At 34.4% G+C, this 23487-nt stretch overlaps 1 protein-coding gene across 2 annotated transcripts in view; it reads left to right on the top strand.

Annotated features, from left to right (window-relative positions):
- LOC111052206 (limbic system-associated membrane protein) overlaps positions 1 to 20687 on the top strand; it is a 353095-nt gene extending 332408 nt beyond the window's left edge. Inside the window, exons 10-12 of one of the 2 annotated variants that reach the window (XM_039424316.1) lie at positions 281 to 509; positions 17143 to 17261; positions 17845 to 20687. In XM_039424316.1, the coding sequence (XP_039280250.1) occupies positions 281 to 509; positions 17143 to 17252 (339 nt within the window). In that variant the 3' untranslated portion in view covers positions 17253 to 17261; positions 17845 to 20687. The remainder of the gene's footprint in view (positions 1 to 280; positions 510 to 17142; positions 17262 to 17844) is intronic. The other variant, XM_039424318.1, reaches the window with a different exon arrangement.
- The last annotated feature ends 2800 nt before the right edge of the window (positions 20688 to 23487 follow it).

Raw genomic sequence — 23487 nt, 5'->3', positions numbered from 1 at the left:
ATAAATATAACAGTCTTGAAGCCCATTCACGGCTTACATGATATTTACATGCTCAGACGAGGTGGAAATTCCAACAGGGACTCCTCACCAATCATTATTTGCTTGTTTGAGTTCATTTTTCAATCAAACAACTGATTGATAAGATGAAAATTTACTGGAATCTGCTGTGAAAATTACAGAAATCATCAACTCATATTTGATGAGTTAGATATTTAGCCTCACAAATATGCAATGAAATTAACGACATAACTCGATTATTATTTGTATTGTGTGTTGCCAGGAGAACGAGACGTGGGGTGGGGGCGGAGGTGGGTCAGGCGTGAGACTGCGTGACGAGTGGAACGACGTGATTTTGCCGGCAGCTCCCAGCGAGCAGTTCACGCAGCAGATGTCGTACATGATCAGAGGCCTGGAACCCGCGCTGCACTACGAGGCGCGAGTACAGGCCAAGAACAGATTTGGCTGGAATGACATCTCCGACACGTTCCTCTTCACCACAAGAGGAGTAGGTCAGTAACACCAAATTACTATCACTACGATAGAAAACAAGAAATAGTCCAAGTAAAAAATTGACCATCTGATTTCACAAGTGATATGATTTCAATTTATGGACTGACTCAATATCAGTATTGAACAGACAATACATGGAATCAATAAATTTATGTATGAATAATTCTCCAATATAGTTCTATAAAAGTTCGAAAAGTGATAAGGTGATTTCCAAGAGTAATTTATTCACAAAGTAATGATTCTCTGAGGATGGAATGAAATCATGCATTCACTCTTATTGTCGATTCTCCAAAGATAAATCATTGAAAAACGTAAAACGTTGAACACCGAGATGTAAAACGTTGAACACCGAAAAAACTTGTAAACGTTCTTCGAATTGGGAAAATCATGGTATAAATAAATGTACAGATAAATTGCGAGTTCATAAAACAGGAGAATCTTATCCAGTAATAAGATCAGTAATTATCATCAAGATAAATAATATTCTTTTGGATGAAGAACTAGCCTATACTGTATTAAGAGCTAGTAGAAGCATAGTATGATATTCTATATCTACTAATAATAATATTGATAATCCTTAACTACATACAAAACGCATGAAAAATAGATAGCTTAACAGATTTTGTCTATTTTTCTATCGTTTTGTATGAAATTAAGAGTTATTTCTTCAAGGTTGCGTTTGTCTAAAATAAACTTATTCTGAACAAGTTCTGGGAAAAATATGTAGTTTTTATCGTAAATTTAACATAGTAAATCTGCTTCACACCTTAAAGGAACTTGTTTTTTGGGGCCATGTTTCGCGTACTTCGTCACATATCTCAAAAATTTCTGTAGCAAAAGATCTGGAAACTGCTTCATTCAATTTTTTAGTCCATCTTACATAAAGTACATTAAATTGTACATCTTGATTAACAGCCAACAAATACCCGTTGGGCTTCGTTTCAGCAGAGGCACAGAAATTCAGACGAAATCTTCCACTCTGTATAACTTAGTAACCAAGCATTTTCGCACATATGATAATTATAACTTTTTTCTTCTTTTGATGTGTGGAACGTGGGGTCCCATCTGACCGAATCCCAAAAGGTCGAAGAGTATACTTTCCCATATAGTCGAATCTCATCTAGCCGATGAGATTCGATCATTTGCGACAAACTACAACATTTTTCTATCAAATGGGATTCGACTGCTTGAGAATCGGTCAGATGGGAAAATCAAATTTTCGACCTTTTGCGACAGTTGAGATTTTCGGCCAAATGAGATTACTATTAAAACTTTTCGATCATTTGGGATTCGACCATTTGGGAAAGTTCAAGTTTTAGTGGCATGTCAAATGACCGATTCCCATTTGGCCGAAATTATTATTTTGTCGCAAAAGATCGAAAATTGAAGATTCCAAATGGTAGAATTGAAACTTGTATTTTCCCAAATGGTCGAATCCCAAATGATCGAAAAGTTTTAATAGTAATCTCATTTGGCCGAAAATCTCAGCTGTCGCAAAAGGTCGAAAATTTGATTTTCCCATCTGACCGATTCTCAAAAAGTCGAATCCCATTTGATAGAAAAATGTAGCAGTTCGTCGCAAATGGTCGAATCCTATTAGGTAGAAGAGTTTTGTTTTCCCATATGGTCGAATCTCATCTAGCCGATGAGATTCGATCATTTGCGACAAACTAAAATATTTTTCTACCAAATGGGATTCGACTGTTTGAGAATCGGTCAGATGGGAAAATCAAATTTTCGACCTTTTGCGACAGTTGATATTTTCGGCCAAATGAGATTACTATTAAAACTTTTCGATCATTTGGGATTCGACCATTTGGGAAAGTACAAGTTTCAATTCTACCATTTGGGATTCTCCAATTTTCGATCTTTTGCGACGAAAAATATGATTTTCCCAACTGACCGATTCCTAAATGGTCGATTCCTATTGGTAGAAAGGTTTTATAGTTTGTCGCGAATGATCAGATCGAAATCGGGATCAACTGATTGCGCTCACAATGTGTTGAATTGCGCCCAACTGAATGTAGAAGCCCGTAGCACTGACTAGAGGAAACTCTGACGGCTAGATTCGTAGTTCAGCCGCAGCAGGCTTTGCTCCCGGCATCCTTCAGTCTCCCTTCTCGGCTTTAGGGGTTGAATTTTCTGGCGCTCTCTAAAAGTTGTTGAGTAGTTATATTTGAATACTGAATAATTTATAAATTAAAATTTTATTATAGATATTTTAAAAGTAGGCTACTGTAGTCATTTTTAATGAGAATTTTGTTATGAAAATACTTAAATTCTGAATAAGACTATGAAAAATTTTAAATTTAAATCGAATAAATTTAATTTTAAATTTAATTGAAAGTTTTGAATTGAAAAATTAAGATTATAGGTCCTTATCATTAATAAAAAAATTAAATTGAAATATCTTTTAGTAGAAATGTGTCTATTCTCCACTTGTGGGATGAAGTAATATATTTATTACTAGCTGGCCCGGCGAACTTCGTACCGCCAAATAGTTGATGCATCTCATGACAAACTTTAGGTGGATGCACACCTCAAAATCTATAACCCATACAAACAATCCTCAAATCCAGACCATCCTATAATTTTTATTGACCAAATAATCAGTTCAGCATACTCTACCATGTGCGTGTACGATAAAATCATAACTGACAGATTAATTGATCACGCATATCATTAGCATATAATCGACGTTTCAATCACGCATATCACGCATTCAATCACGCATTTAAACATTTGAACATTGAATCATTTAAATATTTAAACATTTAAACATTAAGAGAAATGCCAAACCGTCGACTTGAATCTTAGACCTCACTTCGCACGGTCAATAAAAGAATAATCCACTACTTCATGTAGGGAATTAGAACTGTGTGTTTGAACTCAATGAGGCATTGCAGTATAAGTTATGTCTGTGCTACTATGAAACTCAAAACAGCTGTTATGTTTTCTCAATAAAGACATCTCTCAGCTTTTATTTTTAATCGCTAAATCAATATTCATTCTATCTTCTTCTCTTCTTCTCTTATTATTATTATTTCTCTTCATCTTCTTCTTCTTCAGCTCCTCCTCCTCCTCCTCCTCCTCCTCCTCCTCCTCCTCCTCCTCCTCCTCCTCCTCCTCCTCTTTCCTCCTCATCCTCTTCCTAAGTCCCAACATACTGAAATCACACCACAGCCCAAACTACCGAGCCTAAAAACTTTAATTTTTGCACAACTTGTTTATGGTAGCCTCAAGACATCCACTAAAAAGGATTTTTTCAATTTTCCCCCCTGAGGAAGCTGGGGCCCCGCCAAAAATGTTACACACACACACACACCACACACACACACACACACACACACACACACACACACACAACACACACACCACACACACACACACACACACACACACACGATAGTTTTCTGAGATGGTCTCTCTTTGATAATAATCTCATGATTATTATACGTGTACAGAAATTGAGAAAAACCTAGTATATCATCATTGTATCATTGAATTCTCTTCAGCTTGAACGATTTTAAAGCTACATGAACTCAAAAAATAAGCGACTTGACACAATCATTGTACAATGGTGAGTATGCAATACATTGATTTTCATGATCAATGTACAGAGCTATTCTGAAGAATAATTAACATCTGGAGTGATCCGTGGTCTAGTGGATAGAGTGACACTCATATTATTTAGAGATCCGTCAATAGGGAACTAACTCGGATAAATAAGTAATATCAATAGGTTTTCAATTTTCGATTGGTTTAATTCTCTTAATCTTCAATAGGTTTTCAATACTCTTCAATAATTGAGAAAGCTCATTATGATTAGAAAAGAGAGCCAAACTCCAGCGCAATTTGAATGAGATTTGAGTCTTTCACATTCCGTATTTTGTAAATGAGAACTACTCCCATTATAGATGAAGTTCACGTATGTTAATTTCTATCATGTAACACAAGTTTGAAAATATTCTCAACTTCATATTTTCTGGTCAATGAATGTAATATAAATGAAATGCAATTTCTAAGAGATTTCTTCAATTTCTTTTGTTGAGGGTAAATTCTCCTAATTTCAGAAAACTTTCCTGGGCTCGAATAATTTTATTCTATTCAGACAATACCATCTAAATAGAGAATTCTTTCAAATTAAAGGATCTCAATCCGACTTGAAATGTAGACAATTTCACCTCTCACAAGTTCAATAATTTGTCTTCTACATTATATCAATCTTCAACGGCATCGATCAGCTTTAGAATCCAAGCCAGTTTTTATAATTCTTATTGATTACTGAATAATAATCACTGAAACTTCACTTGCAATGTTAACATTTTTTTTTTTAATATTTTTTTTTTATTATATATAAAAATTAGCACCTAGTCTGAGACTAATAAGCTATTTATTTTATCCTAATTTTACTAAATAGACTTTTTCAAACCTCATCCTATGATTCAGTTTGTCTAGTTTTTGACTACAATTACTTAGTCTAGTTTGTATCCTATAAAATAGTTTCATACAATCAAGTTAGTAGGCCAATAATAATTTGTTGGTTTGAAGGGATGAACATTTCACTATCACTAACACCAGCTTCAAGCCATCAATTCACAACACAAATTTCACTTCACTAACTCATGCGGTTTTGTTCTTTTGAGCCTCCTGACCAGATTATCAACATCAAGCAGCTGGATTGCCTCTATATTGTCGTGCTGGTGGAGTCTCTCTTCATGCTTGGCCGCAAAGTGCTCAATAACTTTCGTGACTGTCTCCAATTGAAGGTCGCGATGAAGATCAGCATTTCTGATGTACCAAGGAGCGTCAACAATATTTCTTAGTACCTTATTTTGAAATCGTTGGATAATTTGTACATTGGATGGTTTAGTACAGCCCCAAAGTTGAATGCCATAAGTCCATACTGGTTTCAGTAGCTGTTTATATAGTAGAATTTTGTTGTATATGGACAGCCTGGATCCTCTTCCCAGCAACCAATACATCTTTTTGAATTTAATTCCTAGTTCTTCCCTTTTCTTCTTGACGTGTGCTTTCCATTTGAGCTTGACATCCAGCGTCATACCCAAATATTTGGCAGTATTAGCATGTGGAATGACTTTCTCATTTATATATACTGGAATATATTGAATTCTTTTATTAGTAAAATTCACATGTATACAAAACTGGCCCTAGCACACTTCCTTGGGGTACACTAGCTTTAATTTGCCTTAGTGTAGAATATTCATCATCCAGCTTCACTCTGAAATATCTCTCGTCCAGGTAGGACTTCAATAATTGGCTATATGCTGTGGGTAGGACTTGTTCTAATTTATGGCACAAGCCTTCATGCCAAACCTTGTCGAAAGCTTGAGCAATATCCAAGAAGACAGTAGAACATACCTTTTTCTCCTCAAGGCATCTTTCTATTACATCTGTTATTCTGTGTACTTGATCAATTGTTGAATGTTTACTACGGAATCCAAACTGGTGAGAAGGTATAAGTTGTTTATCCTGTAGAATTGGTTTTAATCTTGCCAACAGTAATCTTTCAAAAAGTTTTGATAGTACCGGTAAGAGTGATATTGGTCTATAAGAGGTTACTTCATTTAGTGACTTTCTGGGCCTGGGTAGCATTATTACTTCGGCTACTTTCCATAAACTTGGCACGTACTTTAAACGGAAAGCTGCATTGAAAATATGACTCAATTTCACAATTGCTTTTCTAGGAAGATGTTGAAGTATTTCTCCTGTTATGAGGTCATATCCGGGTGATTTCTTCTTTGCCATATTATTTATTTCTTTTTTAACTTCTCTTGGCGATGTTGGAGGGATATTATCCAAAAGTGTTGGCTGTATGATTACATTTATTCCATCATTGAGCACTCTATCATCATGAGAAGTAAATGTTTTCTCAAGATGGTTTGCAAACAAAACCACTTTTTCCTTACTGCTGTGAGCCCATGTTCCATCTTCTTTTCTTATTGGTGCCACTTGTTCCACTGGTCTCTTTATTTTCTTTGTCGCTCTCCATAGTGAGTAGTTGGTACTGGCCTCATTACTTAGTTCCTCCAGGTAAGTGTTAATCTCTTGCTGTTTTATTTCATGTATTGCTCCTCTCAAGTTCTGTGTAATTCTATTCAGTTCTATTTTACTTCTTGGATCTCTTGTCGTTTGCCAGATTTTTCTAGTTCTTCTTCTTTCTGCTATCAGCTCTCTTACTACTTGGGGGTAGCAATTACCTTTAATTTTACTCTGAAGTGGGGGAGTGTTTTCCCATGCAGATTGTTGAATGCTCGTTACAAACTCTTGTACTTCATTTTCCAGCTCTTCAGTCGTTTGTAGAGATGTGTCTAAATCAATTTTATTTTCTATCATGTGCTTTAATGATTCTATGTCTGTATATTTATTTATTAGTTGTGGTGCTCCGGGTTTTTTCACAGCAGAGCTATGGATTGTAAGGACAATTGGTGAATGATCGGAGTTAAGATCAAATTCTTCCTCAACCTCTATAGTGTTGGGTGATATGTACTTTGTGATGAAGAAGTCTAACAGGTCTGGGATCTTAGCTCTATCTGTTGGCCAGTAAGTTGGCTTCCTTGTCGAATGTACTTCGCAGTTGTATTCATCAACGGCCAGTTGTAACTCCTTCCCTTTGGTTGTGGTTAGTCTCGAGCCCCATCTAGTATTCTTCGAGTTGAAGTCTCCACCGATGATGAATTTTCCTGTGAAATTTCTTAAAAAATCACAGTAATCTGGTTTCTTTAAGCTGAATCGAGGAGGGCAGTAGACAGCTGCGATCGTTATCATTCCACTCGAATGGCATGTAAGTTTCACTTTTACGGAAATCGACTGGAACTCTTGCAATTCTATTTTCTTATACTCATGATGAATTAATTCTTCTTTAACCATCACCGCACTTCCTCCACGAGCACTGTTCTGGGGATGTACTGCATGATATATTTTGTAACCTCTCATTTTCAGATATGATTGCTTTGTGAAATGTGTTTCTGAAATTAGGCAAACATCAATTTTTTGTTCAATTAGAATTGCCAATAGATCATCTTTATGCTGTAATAGACCGTTGGCGTTCCATGTCATTATTCTAAATCTACCTTCCATATTTCTTGTAAGTGCTTTCTTTCACTGTAGTATTTTCTAGTTTTTCTAGTCTAGAAAGAATTGTTTTATTGAATTGCTCCTGCCTAACTAGCTTTTCAAGAATTAATTGGAGTTGAGAGGCTATATTCAATCCTAAATCTTCACCTAAGCTCTGCGATATAAGTTGGGTTTTCTCATTCATTTTGTTAACTGGGACTTGTTTTACTCTATCCGAATAAGACTGATTCTCAATAACTCGAGCATCTCTTAATACCCTTTGAGGCACAGTAGTTTTATTTCCCTCATTGGTTTTTGGTTGTTTCTTCTTATTCCGAAGTGCTTGCAGTTCTTGTGCCACTAGACACCCTCTATAATTAGCTGGATGTTCCATTCCACAATTGTAGCACTTTGCTTTTTCTTCTTTTGGCTTTGTACAGCTGGTGGTAAGGTGGGGACCGGCACATTTCACACACCTGGGATCTTTCCTACAATATTTTTTAGTATGCCCCCAGGCTTGGCAATTTTTGCATTGGGGTAGGAATTTCGGCTTCTTAATTGGCACAACCTCAATTTTCATGCCCATGATTGCATGGATTTCATAAATTTTATTTATATTCTCTGAATTATCAAAAGTGAGCATGAAAATTGGAAGTGGTTCTTTAGTCTTCCACTGCAGTATGTTTACAACATCCAGAATTTTAAATCCTTTCTCTTGAAGTTCTTCCTTTATATCACCTGGATCGCAAGTGCTATGCAATTTCTTAACAATTACTCTAATAGGTCTAGTTTGTTTGTTTTCAAACGAAGACCAATTCATATTTTCTTCGTTCAGCACTGCCGTAGCTAATCTGTAATTCTCTTCTGTGTTAACATTGAGTTTTAGACTATCATTATTCAGTAAAGTCACCTTGTAAGAATTTTTCTCCATTTTTTTATTTAGAATCTTATAGATAACTTGATAATTTTGAATATTGTATAATATGATGGGTGGTGGTTTCAAAATTTTATTTGACTGTTGATTGTTGGTGGAAAACTGTTCATGTCCAGTGTCATCTTTCGATTTATTCTCTTTATTTGAAGAAGCATTTCGCTTATTTCTTGAATAGAGTGGAGGTGATTTTTCTTGTGATGGAGGCGAAAGTGAAGTATTCAGCTTCCTCTTCTTAGATCTCCCATTTTTCACTCTCACCCACTCCGTCTCCTTGGCAAGTTCCTCCTCATCTGTACAGTAACCAGTACTACGTGATGCATTTTTAACATTATCAGATTTTCCACCTTTTGGTTGATTTTTCTTAATTGTTGTTGATTGGTGTTGATCCGACTTACTACTCTCTACAACTTTCAAATTGTTGGAAGCTGCAGGGGCCGAGTTGAAATTAGCGCTCTCTAACTGACACAGCTTCATTTGAAGTTCTTCCAGTTTTTTTTCAAACATGTTGTTTTTACTTTCTGCTACTCGCATCCTATTGTCAGCTTCCTTCCATGCATTATATAGTATTTGCTCTGCCGGAGTTTTAAGCTGGTCTGGTTGAATGAATTTTTCTGGTGATGTATCTCCTTCATTCATGGTGATTGATGGTGGTGGTGATGAATTGCAGCTATTATCTTCAACTTCTTCAAATTCTGGAATTAAGAAAGTCGAAGGTTTAACTAGTTTCCATTCCTTTCCATTCATTATTCTGATTAATATAACTATTACGACGGCTCAGCAGTTTTTTCTCGCCAGTTGGTTTTTCGCGAGGTGACCGACCGCGGCAGGCGACGCGAACGTACGGACGCGAGCGCGCACATGCGTACTACTTCCACTCACAGCCGGCTCTATTTTTCCAGCGTAAGCAAACCTATTGTTCTATTGAATATAGTAAACGACACTAAACTACACTAAACGACATTACTATAACTATGTATACTATTACTGAAATACTATTAAACACTCTCTACATGTTACCACTTCGGTGTCTAACCGTTTAACCGCTGACTGAAATGTTAACATGAGAGAAATTTCGTCAATTCTATGTATTTCAAAACAAAATTCTCAATATGAACATAGCCTACTAATCCGAATAAAAAGAAGATTGCATATATACTCTAGAAATGATCTCTTAATATAATAGACAACTCCTGATACATCACACTATTATTATACAAGTAACTCAAGTATATCAAGCTCTTGATATTAGTATCAAGTTCTACAATTATAATAGAGTTGAATTTTGTATTCACTTGCATGAATGTATTTCTTCTTATTTTTCCGCTCCTCACTAGCAATTTTCATTCTCTCGTTCATGTAACTGGGTCTAATAAAAGTTCTTGTCCGCGCAAATTTTCGTAAGATTCTATCATTAAATTCTGGGAATGTTTTTTTTTTAAATGTTCACATATTTTCCAATCACTTGTTTTGTGTTTGAGACCGTATTTCCGTGAATTTTCATAAATATGTCATTCGCTTGTTGAATGATCCTTGAATTCATCAGTAGGACATGTTAAACCTCCTCTACTCAAGGCTTCAATCCAATTACTGTTCGAGTACATTGCTTCTTTGTACTAAGAATCAGCATGTTTATGAATTACATATCTCGCAACATATTTCAGGGCTTCTTCTTCTTGTGTGTTCAACAAGGTACCTTCATAATTTTATTCAAAACTGCAGCTTAAATGTTTGCCTTCATCGTATCTAGTTTCTTCTTCTGCTTCTTGGAAAGGAATTTTCAAAGCATTGTACTAGTCAGAAAATTTTATCCATCTTCTTCTACATCACTTCCAGTGGAAATAGAGGGAAGATTTGCCTCAATAATCAAACTTTTCAATCTATTTTTGAATTCCACTGGTGTTGGATGAGAGTATTGGTTTCCTCCGCCCATGTCATTCACTACACTAACAACTTTGAAGTCCGATCAGAAATAAATAGTTCAGAAATAAATTCAAAAAGAATATATTTTGTCATTTTTTGATCAAATGCATAATATATTATTTTCTTCCATTTCCTACATAGACTATGCTACTGTTAAAGATTCTAAAATGTTTTGGGAGATAGTACGCAAACTGAAAGGAATTCAGTCAAAAAAAATCCTAATATTAGTGCAGATGAGTGGATATATCATTTTAAACGGTTATACACACCTGAAAGATCAAGTGGACCAATAATGTATGCTGAACCACTTATCAATAGTGATGCGCTTGATAAGATAACTAGTTATGATGAGATAGATATATCCCTGAAAAGGCTTAAAAACGGAAAAGCGCCAGGAGAGGATAGGATCCCTCCTGAATTTTACAAAAAAGCACCATTAGAATTCAAGGATATATGTATTTATTCAAGGATGTATGTATTTTTCAACAGAACTTGTGATGAGTGTACGTCCCCTGAGTCTTTTAATAAATCAATAATATTTCCCTTACATAAAAAGGCGACACCAAGAATCCTAATAACTATAGAGCCATATCGTTCACAAATTCCGTTTATAAAGTATTTGTAGGAATACTATTAAAAAGATTGGAGGATTGGGTTAGAATGAGAAAAATTATCTCCGAGAATCAGGCGGGTTTTAGAGTAGGGTATTCTGCCGTAGATAACATTTTTGTCCTGCATAGCTTGATAAAATATTTCACTACTGTACAGCGTAAAAAAATATACTGTTTTTTCATTGACTTCCAAGCTGCTTATGACTTTATAGACAGAGAAGCACTGTTCTATACACTTCTTGAGATAGGAATCTCCAGTAAATTCGTAGGAATGATTAGAGCTTTATATAGAAACGCGTCCTCCTCTGTATGGTGTGAAAACGGGTTAACAAGGAGTATTAGATTTGAGAGCGGATTAAAACAGGGCTGCCTACTCTCTCCAATTTTGTTCTCGATTTTCACGCATGATATTTGTGAATGTGTAGGTGGAGGATTGAGGGTGGGGAACTCTAAAATTAATTCCCTTCTTTATGCAGATGATTTAGTGATATTTTCTGATAATATTAGGGAGTTACAAAGTATGATAAATAGGCTGCAACAGTACTGTTTTCGATGGAACTTAGTATTAAACAAAGATAAATCTAAGATTATGGTTTTTAGGAAAGGAGGTAGATTAAGTCGAAATGAAAAATGGTACTATGGTGAGGATCCCATTCAAATTGTGAATGAGTATAAATATCTAGGGGTTACGTTCAATCCCACTTTGTCCCTCAGCAAACATTTTTCAAGTAAGCTAACATCAGCAAGATACGGTATTAATAGTTTATGGCGGAAGTTTATAGGCAGCGAAGATGTACCGTTATCCACTAAATGGCAAGTTTTCGAGACAGTGAGTAGAACAACTATCACGTATGCTGGTCAGGTGTAGGGGTATTAACGTAGGGAGGATGTAGAATGTTCCAATGGATTTTTCATGAAACGAATGTTCGGGTTACCTCAGAATACGCCCAACTATATTCTATATTTAGAAAGCGGGAGGGATATTATGTGGCTACAGACCCTAAAAATCCATTTCAAATACATATTGAAAGCACTTGCATTACCTGACCATAGATTCCCTAAAATATTAACAAGCTTAGTGGTACAGAGTAATAGTGGCTGGTGTAGTGAATGGAAACCATTATTTAATCAATTTAATGAGGGATGTGTGGACCCTATAACTCAGCCAAATCTTTGGGAGATGACATGCGACAATATAATTGATAAAATTCGCCGTAATGTACTGGGAACTTGGTGGGAGAAAGCTTCAAATTCTCAGTTTCATCAAATATATTATACGTTAAGAACCAATAACGCAGTTATGAAAGATTATTTAAACGACTCAAATAAAAGAAGGATGATTAGCATAATTTTCAGAGCGAGAGGATCATTATTACCCTTGAATTTTAGAGTAGATAGGGGGGACCAGCTATATTTGTTCACTATGTAATAGTCAAGAAATTAAAGACATTTATCATTTTATAGGAAAATGTAAGGTGCTATCAGAGTACCGAGTAAAATGGTTTGGAAGCTCGGTGATAACGGATGAAATGGTCCAAGAGTATTTAAATGGTAAAAACTGGAAAGGTCTAGCGGGATATTGAATGTAAAATTGAGATATAGAAGCTCCTTGTGGATGAATTTAATTTCTAAAAATAGCTGTACTCTAATAATACTTGTGGATTATAGAAAATAAATATGTCATTGTAAATATTGTTCCCAAACCGAAAACTGTACATATAGCTCTGGACATGTATGATTGAGTTCATCGGTTTAATTGAAGATGATTATTTATTGTTCAAATGAGTTCAAATTATCATTGTATCACTTCATTTCATAAAGAATTATTTGTATGTTCAATTAATAAGTAAGAATAATTTACTTTGTATCAATGTGTAGTTCATCTCTAGGCCTATAATAATGATTCAGGTTTCTCAAATGAACTGAAAATGATAAGACTCCAAGCATAGACGGACTACTGTGCTATGAGTGACTAATATTTAGTGCTAACTTCCCAGTTGCCTTATAAAGTTTATTGAGTGCTATCGCATGACATTGTGCAGCCCGTTCACTCTGTAGCCTACTGTGAGAACATTGACAAAAACTAGAAATAAGGATGAGATATAGATTAATAACTATCAACTCCGGCTGACGGCTTTGGCTATGCCTAAGAATTTTCGGATTATTAGAACTATGGTATTGATTGGTGACGAATGATATTGTATTTAATTTGATATTATTTTGTATTGTTTTTTGAAGTGAAAAATAAATTCTTCATCTATCTATCTATCTATCCTACATAGACTCCTTGCCATCACAACCTGAACTTTTGAGTGTGGTTAAAGAATTTGGTCTTCTCTTTTGTCATACACTACACGTGAATCTATACTCATCTCATCAAAGCTCAAGATAGTCAATTTCTCGATTGTCTCCTTAGCTTTCAATTTTGCTGTCATGAATGTGAGAACTTCTTTTAGAAGTCCTGGAAGACATTTAATATTTCTTGTCAACATTGATAAAGTTAACAATACTGGTAATGGTAAGTTCATTTTTAATTTTAGAAAATTGTATGCTCTCCTAGATAAAGAACAAAGTGTTAATGCTGGAACAATATCACTCACAAGTCAGTATCAGAAGTCAGTATCTGTTGGGAAAACGGGATTGTGTTCCTTGTATGTTATTAAACAAAGCATATAACTTAGGTAATTCATTTTCTAACGCAGCACCGATGATAAATTGATGTAAGGTATGTAGAAGTATGATAGATCAGGCACCAGAATACTGAGTGTAATCATGGAAACGTAAGTAAAATTATTTATTTATTTATCTATTTATTTATACGTGGATACAATAACAAATCATATAAATATGATTGGGAAGGAACAACAGGCTTGGCCCAAAACTATTCCATTCCCAAATTTTGATTACATGTCCAAAAATAGGTTATGTTTCTTCTGTAAGAAGTTCAAGCTCAACTTTCGTCCAAAAATAAATATGAGATGCAAATTTTAAATTTAGAAAAATTAAAACACCAAATTATAGTTAAATATCACACTTAATTATCACTGCACATTTGTAACCAACCCTATTTGAGTAATCTCAAATAAGACTGCCTAACAAGTAGGAAGCAATGCTGGTCATGAGGGCCAGTGAATATTTTGGCAATCCTGGTTGAAATAAAATTTAAGCCAAGTCCGATTGAATCTTATATTTTCAACATTAAAATCAATTTCATTTCTGAAGTTACAAAATAAAAGTTTACAAGTTTTGATTATTAAATCTATGTTAGTAACCCGGTAGGCCTACAACTGAAGCTTCAGTGTAATGTGGAATCGTAGATAAGCGACGATTATCGAAGTTTGAAACTCATAAAATTCGATGGACTTGGTTGAATTAGAAGCCGAATTGTAAAACAAGTGTTCTGCTTACCCCACTTCGAATTGTAAATGGAAATTTAACTTTCATACTGTACTTGAATTCCAAAATTTGGTTGAATTTGCTGAGTTTATGGAAAATGTTTAGTCTCCTCATCCTGTATTTATCCTGGTATTATATTTGTCCGGTCATTCAAAATTAATGGTAAAATAAAAAAAACCCAACTGGGGTTATTCAAATATAAAATTCAATCAGGCATTGTAGATTTACATTTATGCTACTTTAGCATAATTTAAAAGAAAAATTTTGTAGTAAAATTTAGATATTTCATAATTCAAATTACATGCTACATTTTGAGATGCCACAGCTAGGCCTTTTAGAACAGAAGAAGAGGAAATCGCTGGCTGGCCAACCGACAAGGCTTCGTCCAGTTGTACCAATCCAACAAATCAAAATTATTAACTAGAAATTTTAATAAATGGATATTCAAAGTTATGTCCAAATAAGGAGAAAATAAAATAAATAAAATAAAATTAAGTAATTAATAAATTTTTGGTACACATTGAATTAATTAAGTTATTTTATTAATTTTGAAGCCAAAAATACACACAAATTCTCACTAAGAACAGCATTAAACCATGAAGACATATATTTTCTTCTTCTTCTTCTTCTTCTTCTCCTTCTTCTTCTTCTTCTTCTTCTTCTTCTTGTAAGTGTGTGCCAAGTTTTTTCGTGATCGGATATAGCATGTAAAATCTAGGGGCGCAGCTCAACATTCATGCCGGCTCAACTCAACAAATTCTGAGCGCAATCGGTAGAACCGGTTTTTCTATTTCCTTCTCCAGTTTCTCACTCGGCTATCGGTCTGATGGGATTCGATCATTTGCGACAAAATTCAAAACTTTTCTACCAAATGGGATTCGTCTTTTTGCGACAAACTACAAAACTTTTCGACCTAATAGGATTCGACCATTTGCGACGAACAGCAACATTTTTCTATCAAATGGGATTCGACTGTATGAGAATCGGTCAGATGGGAAAATCAAATTTTCGACCTTTTGCGACAGTTGAGATTTTCGGCCAAATGAGATTACTATTAAAACTTTTCGATCATTTGGGATTCGACCATTTGGGAAAGTACAAGTTTCAATTCTACCATTTGGGATTCTTCAATTTTCGATCTTTTGCAACAAAATAATGATTTCGGCCAAATGGGAATCGGTCATTTGACATGCCACTAAAACTTGAACTTTCCCAAATGGTCGAATCCCAAATGATCGAAAAGTTTTAATAGTAATCTCATTTGGCCGAAAATCTCAACTGTCGCAAAAGGTCGAAAATTGATTTCCCATCTGACCGATTCTCAAGCAGTCGAATCCCATTTGATAGAAAAATGTTGTAGTTTGGTCGCAAATGATCGAATCTCATCGGCTAAATAGGATTCGACCATATGGGAAAGTATACTTTCGACCTTTTGGGATTCGACTATTTGCGACAAAATACAAAACTCTTCTACCTAATAGGATTCGACCATTTGCGACGAACTACAACATTTTTCTATCAAATGGGATTCGACTGTTTGAGAATCGGTCAGATGGGAAAATCAAATTTTCGACCTTTTGCGACAGCTGAGATTTTCGGCCAAATGGGATTACTATTAAAACTTTTCGATCATTTGGGATTCGACCATTTGGGAAAGTACAAGTTTCAATTCTACCATTTGGGATTCTTCAATTTTCGATCTTTTGCGACAAAATAATAATTTCGGCCAAATGGGAATCGGTCATTTGGCATGCCACCGTGTGGAATCACGCCCCGACTTATGGGCACATTTTTTCAGAACACTCTGTATACTTACAAAATTTTATTCTTTTGTAAACTTTATTACTTTTATCATTTTGTGATTGTAGAAATGTCTGGAAAATTATTTGGTAGATTAATTCAATTTCAATTCCTTTCTGATAATATAAGACATCTCTCAGACAGTGATATGAATTTATTTGTCATTCTTGATGAAAAAAGTTTCTGTAATTAAACTTATTCAACAGTCATAGATAATATTGTAATAAGTTTTGATTCTACTAATGATAATTCCGAGTTACAAATTGAAATATTATAGCGTCAGTCCATTCCTGAGCTGTGGAGCCTTTCGGGGCGGGCACAACTTGTGTGCCCATCTAAGCTGACAGACAGTCTAGTTACTCAGTCTCAGAAAAATAGTCAGCTATCTCCCGTTCCAAGCGCAAAGGGCTGAAAAGGTTTTTGTCAGTTATTTATTTCAGGAGAGAATGGATAAATTAACTTGTTGGGTATTTAGAGAAAGTTCATGTCTCCTTCCAAACAATTCAAATCTTGCTCCAGTAGAACAGTTTTATCGTTCCATAACAAGTAGCAGAGGAATCTGATGAATGAAGCAGACTTACTTTGAAATTAGTGGCTCCACTGTGTTCAAGAAATCCTGTAAAATTTTGCTGTTAACGATACACGCTCATCAATGAATAAAGTTTATTTTTTTCGATATCAAATAGATCCTGACGATACTCATCTAGTAGAATCTGAATCTCATTTCCTTCAACTGACAATATAATATTTCATCTCATAATATTTGAATTTCTGCTGCAATGGTAGTCGTTTGCTACAGATTCTCATCATTCTTGCAAGAAATTGAGCAGTATAACTCTTCGACTACTGACTGGATTTGTTTTTCAATTCTAATTCAATGTGTTTTGGTTGCAGACCCGGAGATGAGGGACATGGGAGTGACTGCCCAGTCTGTTTCATCGACTTGCAAAAGCGCAGCAAACATTTTGTTTGTCAGCTTTGTCATGGCCGTCTGCTTGTCATAAGATGAATAAGTGAGTGGAAGAGTGATACTATAATAATATCAATAGTGTACCATACTGTCACTTGAAAGAATGTTTCATTCTATCAAGTTTACACGAAAATGGAAGAAACAGCTCAAATTTGAAAAAATCAAATTCTTTGTAACTACAGGTAGCATTATTCGTCAAGACTGAATGGCTATTATTTGGTATATCCCAACTATCACAACTTGAACAACTATATTGTGGAACAGAATATGGTCACTTCATTTTGTTCTATTTTAGGATATTGAAATAAAAACCTTCAATGAAATTCACGGTTCAAGAAATGAATGTAGATTATATATATATACAGATATATATTCCAGAACAGGAACACGCAATAAATGTAATATTGTACAATGTAGAATAAACTTATTGAATTCAATTACTGTATTATTTATCGAAATTTCATTGAAGACGGATTTATTGAGTTTTAGTGGCATACTTAACATTGAATAAATTCTCAGATATCGCGAAATAGCTAAGCGTATCTTTTCAAATTTTCGACGTAGAAATAATGCGAATTTGCACATTAAGTGTCACATGCCAACTGACAGTTCTATTTCAATTCCAGGTTCATATTGAAAAAGTTCAACAACCGACACACATCAACACTGAAGGCCATTCAATCAAGAGAGTGATGATGATGATGATGATGATGCTAATTATCATTTTTTATTCGTCAACAGGATAGTGAATTGACAGTGCTACGATAGTGCTTAGAACAGTGCAAGCTGTTCTAAATCAGTTAATTTACTGAAAACAAAATAATGATGTATGATGATATACGATCGGACCATTGAACAATGAAACTGATGACCAATTTTCCAATTCGACTTTATTCTCCAGGGAAGGTCGATATTATCATGTGAACTAATGGTTCTGTGAAATGTGATGAGTTGATTATCATCAGAAGTAGTTCATTAGCAGAACCTATAGAAAAGTGATTAATTGAAATAACAGTGTGTATTATTTTAGATGCAATCGTTGTATCATAATCGTTTGTAGAGCCCAATTTAAATGTATATAATTTTATTCAACCAATCACAAAGATGATAGATTCAATATTCATAGTCAACTAATTGGATAATTCGATCAAACGCATTTACACTTCCCAATGATATCTTCTGTAAAGCTCTTTATTGATCCAATGATGACGATCAATTGATCATGGAGAAATGAAAGAAATTCTATACGACTATAAGCCTATTTGCCTGGAAAAAATTGAAATTTCAATACGTTTTTCCTTGAATTTTAAAAGCTGTAAAAAGTTTATTCTATACTGAAAATTTGTGATTATAATAGGTTTTTGCTTGAGTTTATGCTTTATCTCAGAATAAGCCGTTTCCGCATAATATTTGATCTCATCAAAAAAAACATGATAGGCCTGTTTCCTGATAATTTTTTTCAAAAGTAATGAACTGTTGCAATCCTACAATTCCACAATGGCTTATGACTCTTGACGGCCTATTTTTCTTCCATAATATTGATAAGTATCAATTTGATTTGATTTGGAAAAAGTATCATTTATTTGTCAAGTTCGAATTCGCTACAATTCATACCCGTTCTCAAATTGTTTCAATTTCAGATCAGCGAACAGTGCAATGGATGTATTATTTTATTAGGTCTTTCTGTGGATATCAAATTCGAAAAATAATTTCTGTATGTATTATAAATTAGTATTGAATCACTGTAACATTCTTTTATGGTCTCCTTCAACGTGTAGAACAGCAAGAAATGTAACATCATTCCTATAACTAGAATCTCATAGTGAATTGATTGATAAGAATATATTCATCACATAACCGTGAATAATGGAGTCTGTGAAATAATGTCCATTCCTTGTGATTGATACTCTCAATCATCATTCTCATACTGAAATATCCAAATTATTGTCAAAGAGATATTTTGAAAGATGAAAAACAGAATTAGTTGAATTTTATCCGAAATGGATAATCCACACACTTATGGAAACGGAAAATTTCAATAAGAGAGACTCAATCAATATTTTCAAGTGAAAAACACTTTAATTCAATAATTCATTGATCTAAACCATTTATGACTCCTTTCTGTTTGCTGCAGCTGCGTTACTGTTTCATAATATAATTATCTCAAAATCCAATTAAAAATAATTCCTTTACCGTATGAAAATTGAAAATTTCATCCATGATTGTATTGTACTCCATGCTCTCGATATATTTAGTTATACAGCCAGGAGGTGAGATAACTTCCATGTTACTCAAACAACAGAAGTCATACAGTAAGAGTGAATAATTGACACAGTTGATTAACAACGTTCGATGCTTCCATGTGAGAATCGCACAGCACTGTTATAAGTGTGGGGGATGTAAAGAGTAGGTATATTATTTTAGAATTATTCAAATGTAGGTCATTTCGTTCTTTCAATAGATTGTATTGATAATCACAAACAAGCATCAGTAAATATTATCATCTTCTCTTATCATCAAGAATCCTTTAATATTGAAATGTATACCATGACACTTAACTTTTCTAAAATGTGTCAGGAATAGAAGAATAAGCAATAACCAGTTTACTGGAGTTTTCACACATTTTGAAGCCTTCAAATCTTCGAGTGAATAAGTTTTATTACATAAAGCTATAAATTGATTACGTGAAAAAATCTATTCTATGAAATAAATGATACTCCATGGTCAATGTTATTCGTCTGGAATAGAGAGAATGTGTAACAAACTGGAAGGAAGACACCTCCTCGATGTTATTGAAAACGTGTCCCGTTGGTCAGAATAACAAATTTTCAAATTCTACTCACAATATACTGAAATTGAAGCGTTCCTTGTGCCACTTGATATATTATGAGAGACCTCCTGAAATTAATGATATAATTTACTATGATTAACAGCAGCATAGGTAATTTGCAATTTATCAGAATATAACGTTCTTTCCTAAGTAAAAATCATGTAATATACCTTCCTGTTCCTCATGTTGAGTTTGATGCGAGATATTTTGTATATAAGTTATAGGCTATTGTTATGTATAAATATTAGTGAGTGACGAATGAATGAAGTTTTGCAGTATGATTAGAGGAGTATGTGAACTTTTCTATATTTCCTATGCAAAGCCTTATAATATTTTATCACTGCTATGATACCCGAACTGGTATGTGTGTATATACAGAGAAGCTAACTCAAGAATAATTGATGTTATAGTGTGTAAATATTGTAAATAAGAGCGTATTGTCTGACTACTTGTATTTCCAATACTGTGATTTTTAAAAAGTTATTTTATAAAATAGCCCACTTGGAATGTGCATATATATTTTCATGTCCCGTATGTTATTGATGTGTGATCTGCATAGAAATGAATGTGCTGTTCAATGTATAATATTACTAAGTTATTATGATACTGTACTATGGAAATAAAATCAAAAACAAAAATGTTGTGTTTATTTATTGTATTGGAAAATTCCATTATTATCCAGGTTCAAGATGAAGCCGTTCTCCTGGTGACAAATGATTTTGTCGGAGAAGGCTTAGTTGTTGAAATTGTGCTAGGCCCTGAGGTCTGCGGATTTTTATCTGATCAATAATGTGATCCTAATATTCTAGTGGTTTGAGGGTCTTGGAATTAAAAACATAGATATGCGGTTGACTGACTGCTCTTATAATAATGAGAATATATACATCTTTACATGGATAATCTAATAATCAATCTGTCTTTAAGAGACCGAATACACATGTCTTTAAGAGACCATATACAATACGTCTTTAGGAGACCAAATACTCATGTCTTCAAGAGACCAAATACAATACGTCTTTTAGAGACCAAATACAATACGTCTTTAAGAGACCAAATTTACGGGTCACATCTGATATTGTAGTGGGGGGGGGGTATCAAGTACTTATCTAAGATCTGTCGTCCTCGAGTCCGGTGTCCAAAGGGTGATGGATGAGGATGAAGGGTGATGGCCCCCAGGCATCGGGCTAGTGGCGTCAGATCGAAGATCGTCTTTCAGCCCCGCACGGCAAGGTCAGATGTCCGATATCACCGGCCATCTCGGTCGGCGAATTCGTAAGCACTCGTTCGACAGCAAGGCATATTTACAGCACGATCCTCGAATGAGTATTCAAGAATGCACACACACACACACAAAAAACCTGCAACACAAGTCACAACTACTTAGTAATGCTAAAATAAAATAACATACTAAACATTGTATTCAATGAATGATTTCTCAAGAAATCATCTAATGAATACAATACATAAAATTTACATAAATATTATAGGTTTTAATTGTAGAATTTGAAATCTATAATAAATGGGATTATGAAAAAAAAATTACTAGTTAAAAGAATGATGAGCAGTTACAGAGTTGCAGTTGATGTACAACCAGTGAGTATTCCAAACTTCACTCACGATTACAAAATGCCAGAGATATAAAAAATTTGATCATAAAATAATTGAAGAATTAATTAGATTAATTGAATAATTGTTAAATCAGGGGTTGTTACCTGAAATATCAAATTAATATCAACATTATAAAAATAAAGACAATACAACAATACTACAAAATATTCATTACTCATCCTTAAATGGGTTTTCGACTGTCACTAATCCATAGCCTACAATAATAATAAAGTGCAGCAGTCAACCGCTCTGAATTAAATAAAATACTTCATAAATAAGTTATTGAAGAAAAGATAAGCGATTAAAACTGATGGAATACATGATTCCCGATTATATAATCTCAGTCTCCAGGAGAGAACAAAAAACTGTCTGGAAAAGACATTATTCAATCAGGCCAATAAATAATAAGGCTCAGAAAACATGTCTGTACTCTACAGAATCTAAAAGCGGTCTCCTGTTCAGGTCTCCAAGTCGACCGAATCAGGCTCAAAAATAGTTATCAGGGCTGGCAATATTATGCATTAAAAATACCAAATTACAAAGGACGTGGTGGGGACGACAATAATCTTCCTCAATAGAACGAGAAAGGAATAAAACTAACAAGGACAGAATACAGTTAAATTCCCTCAGTCAAAGTAGAAGACTCAGCAATAGAATGGACGTTTAAGCGATTTTTTATTATGATTTTGCGTCTACAACAATTCTAAGTACTCTAGGAAAACGTTGGAAAACAATAGAGGAAATATTAGAATTTAATTACGTAATGCGCGGAATGACATCATGAAACTACTCCGATTCCGTGAGAAAATCACAACGTTAATCCAGCACTCTAATAAAATTTTATCTTGGAAAAGGTATAATTTCAAAAAAATAAATTTCGGCACAAAGATAGTTCTACTACCTATTACAAATAAAATCTATCTGTTATAATAACTATTAAACTAGTGACTTGTTATCATTAATGAAAAATATTGTTCATTCATAGTCTCGGAACTGTTGTCTGGGAAACATGGCTGATAGAGATTTGGGGAAAAAGTACAAGTACATTCTTCTATGGCAGAAAAAATCATCATGAATTTCCCTGATATACAATAAGAGGACAAATGGAGAATAATATATTGCCATTGAGAAGGTAATTGAGGAATCTTCCAAGAGATATGTAGCATTTATGAGCAATTTCGTGATTGAATTGGATGTTAGAAGAGGAACGTGGAACTATAATATGATACTGTTCCCTTTGTTCCCTTCCTCGTTTAAAGGTATTCTATTTTCCTCAATAATGACTGAGACTCGGGCTGAATCTTCCATCTAATGCATTTCGCGGAAACGGGATATTCAGTCTTCCTAGGAATAGCATGCAAAGGAATATCCTTGTTCGTCGGCAGAAAAAGGCTCGAGTTTCTGAGTGACACATGTAGCCTTTAAAAGTTACTTTTGCTATGTTAAATGCCCTTGTAAAAAACAAAGAAAAGGAATAAATCATTTCCCGGTACCTTGAAACTTACGGTTTTGATGTTTTGAAAATTCTCAAAAATAACTATTATTTGAAGCTTACATTCTTGTGAGATGTTTGTAAGCAAATATTTTCATCTTCTACGACTAATATCTAATCAACTAGCAGGTAACTCGTGCTTCGCAAGGGTTTATTTCAAAACTTGACAAACTGAAAACTTGACCGAGTAGAATCTTGAAGAGTTTGAAATAGGCCTAGAACCATCTTCGGTTAATTAAGAATATTATGCAAAATTTCAAGTTGATCAGTCCAGTAGTTGAGACGTGATGATACGTCAAACATAATTTTCCTATCCCGTTATGTGTATAAACCAGTTCT

The sequence above is a fragment of the Nilaparvata lugens genome, chromosome 3 (assembly GCF_014356525.2).
Source record: "Nilaparvata lugens isolate BPH chromosome 3, ASM1435652v1, whole genome shotgun sequence".
Lineage (NCBI taxonomy): Eukaryota > Metazoa > Arthropoda > Insecta > Hemiptera > Delphacidae > Nilaparvata > Nilaparvata lugens.
The sequence above is the reverse complement of the archived record's forward strand: the minus strand, read 5'-3'. Positions and strand labels throughout refer to the sequence as shown.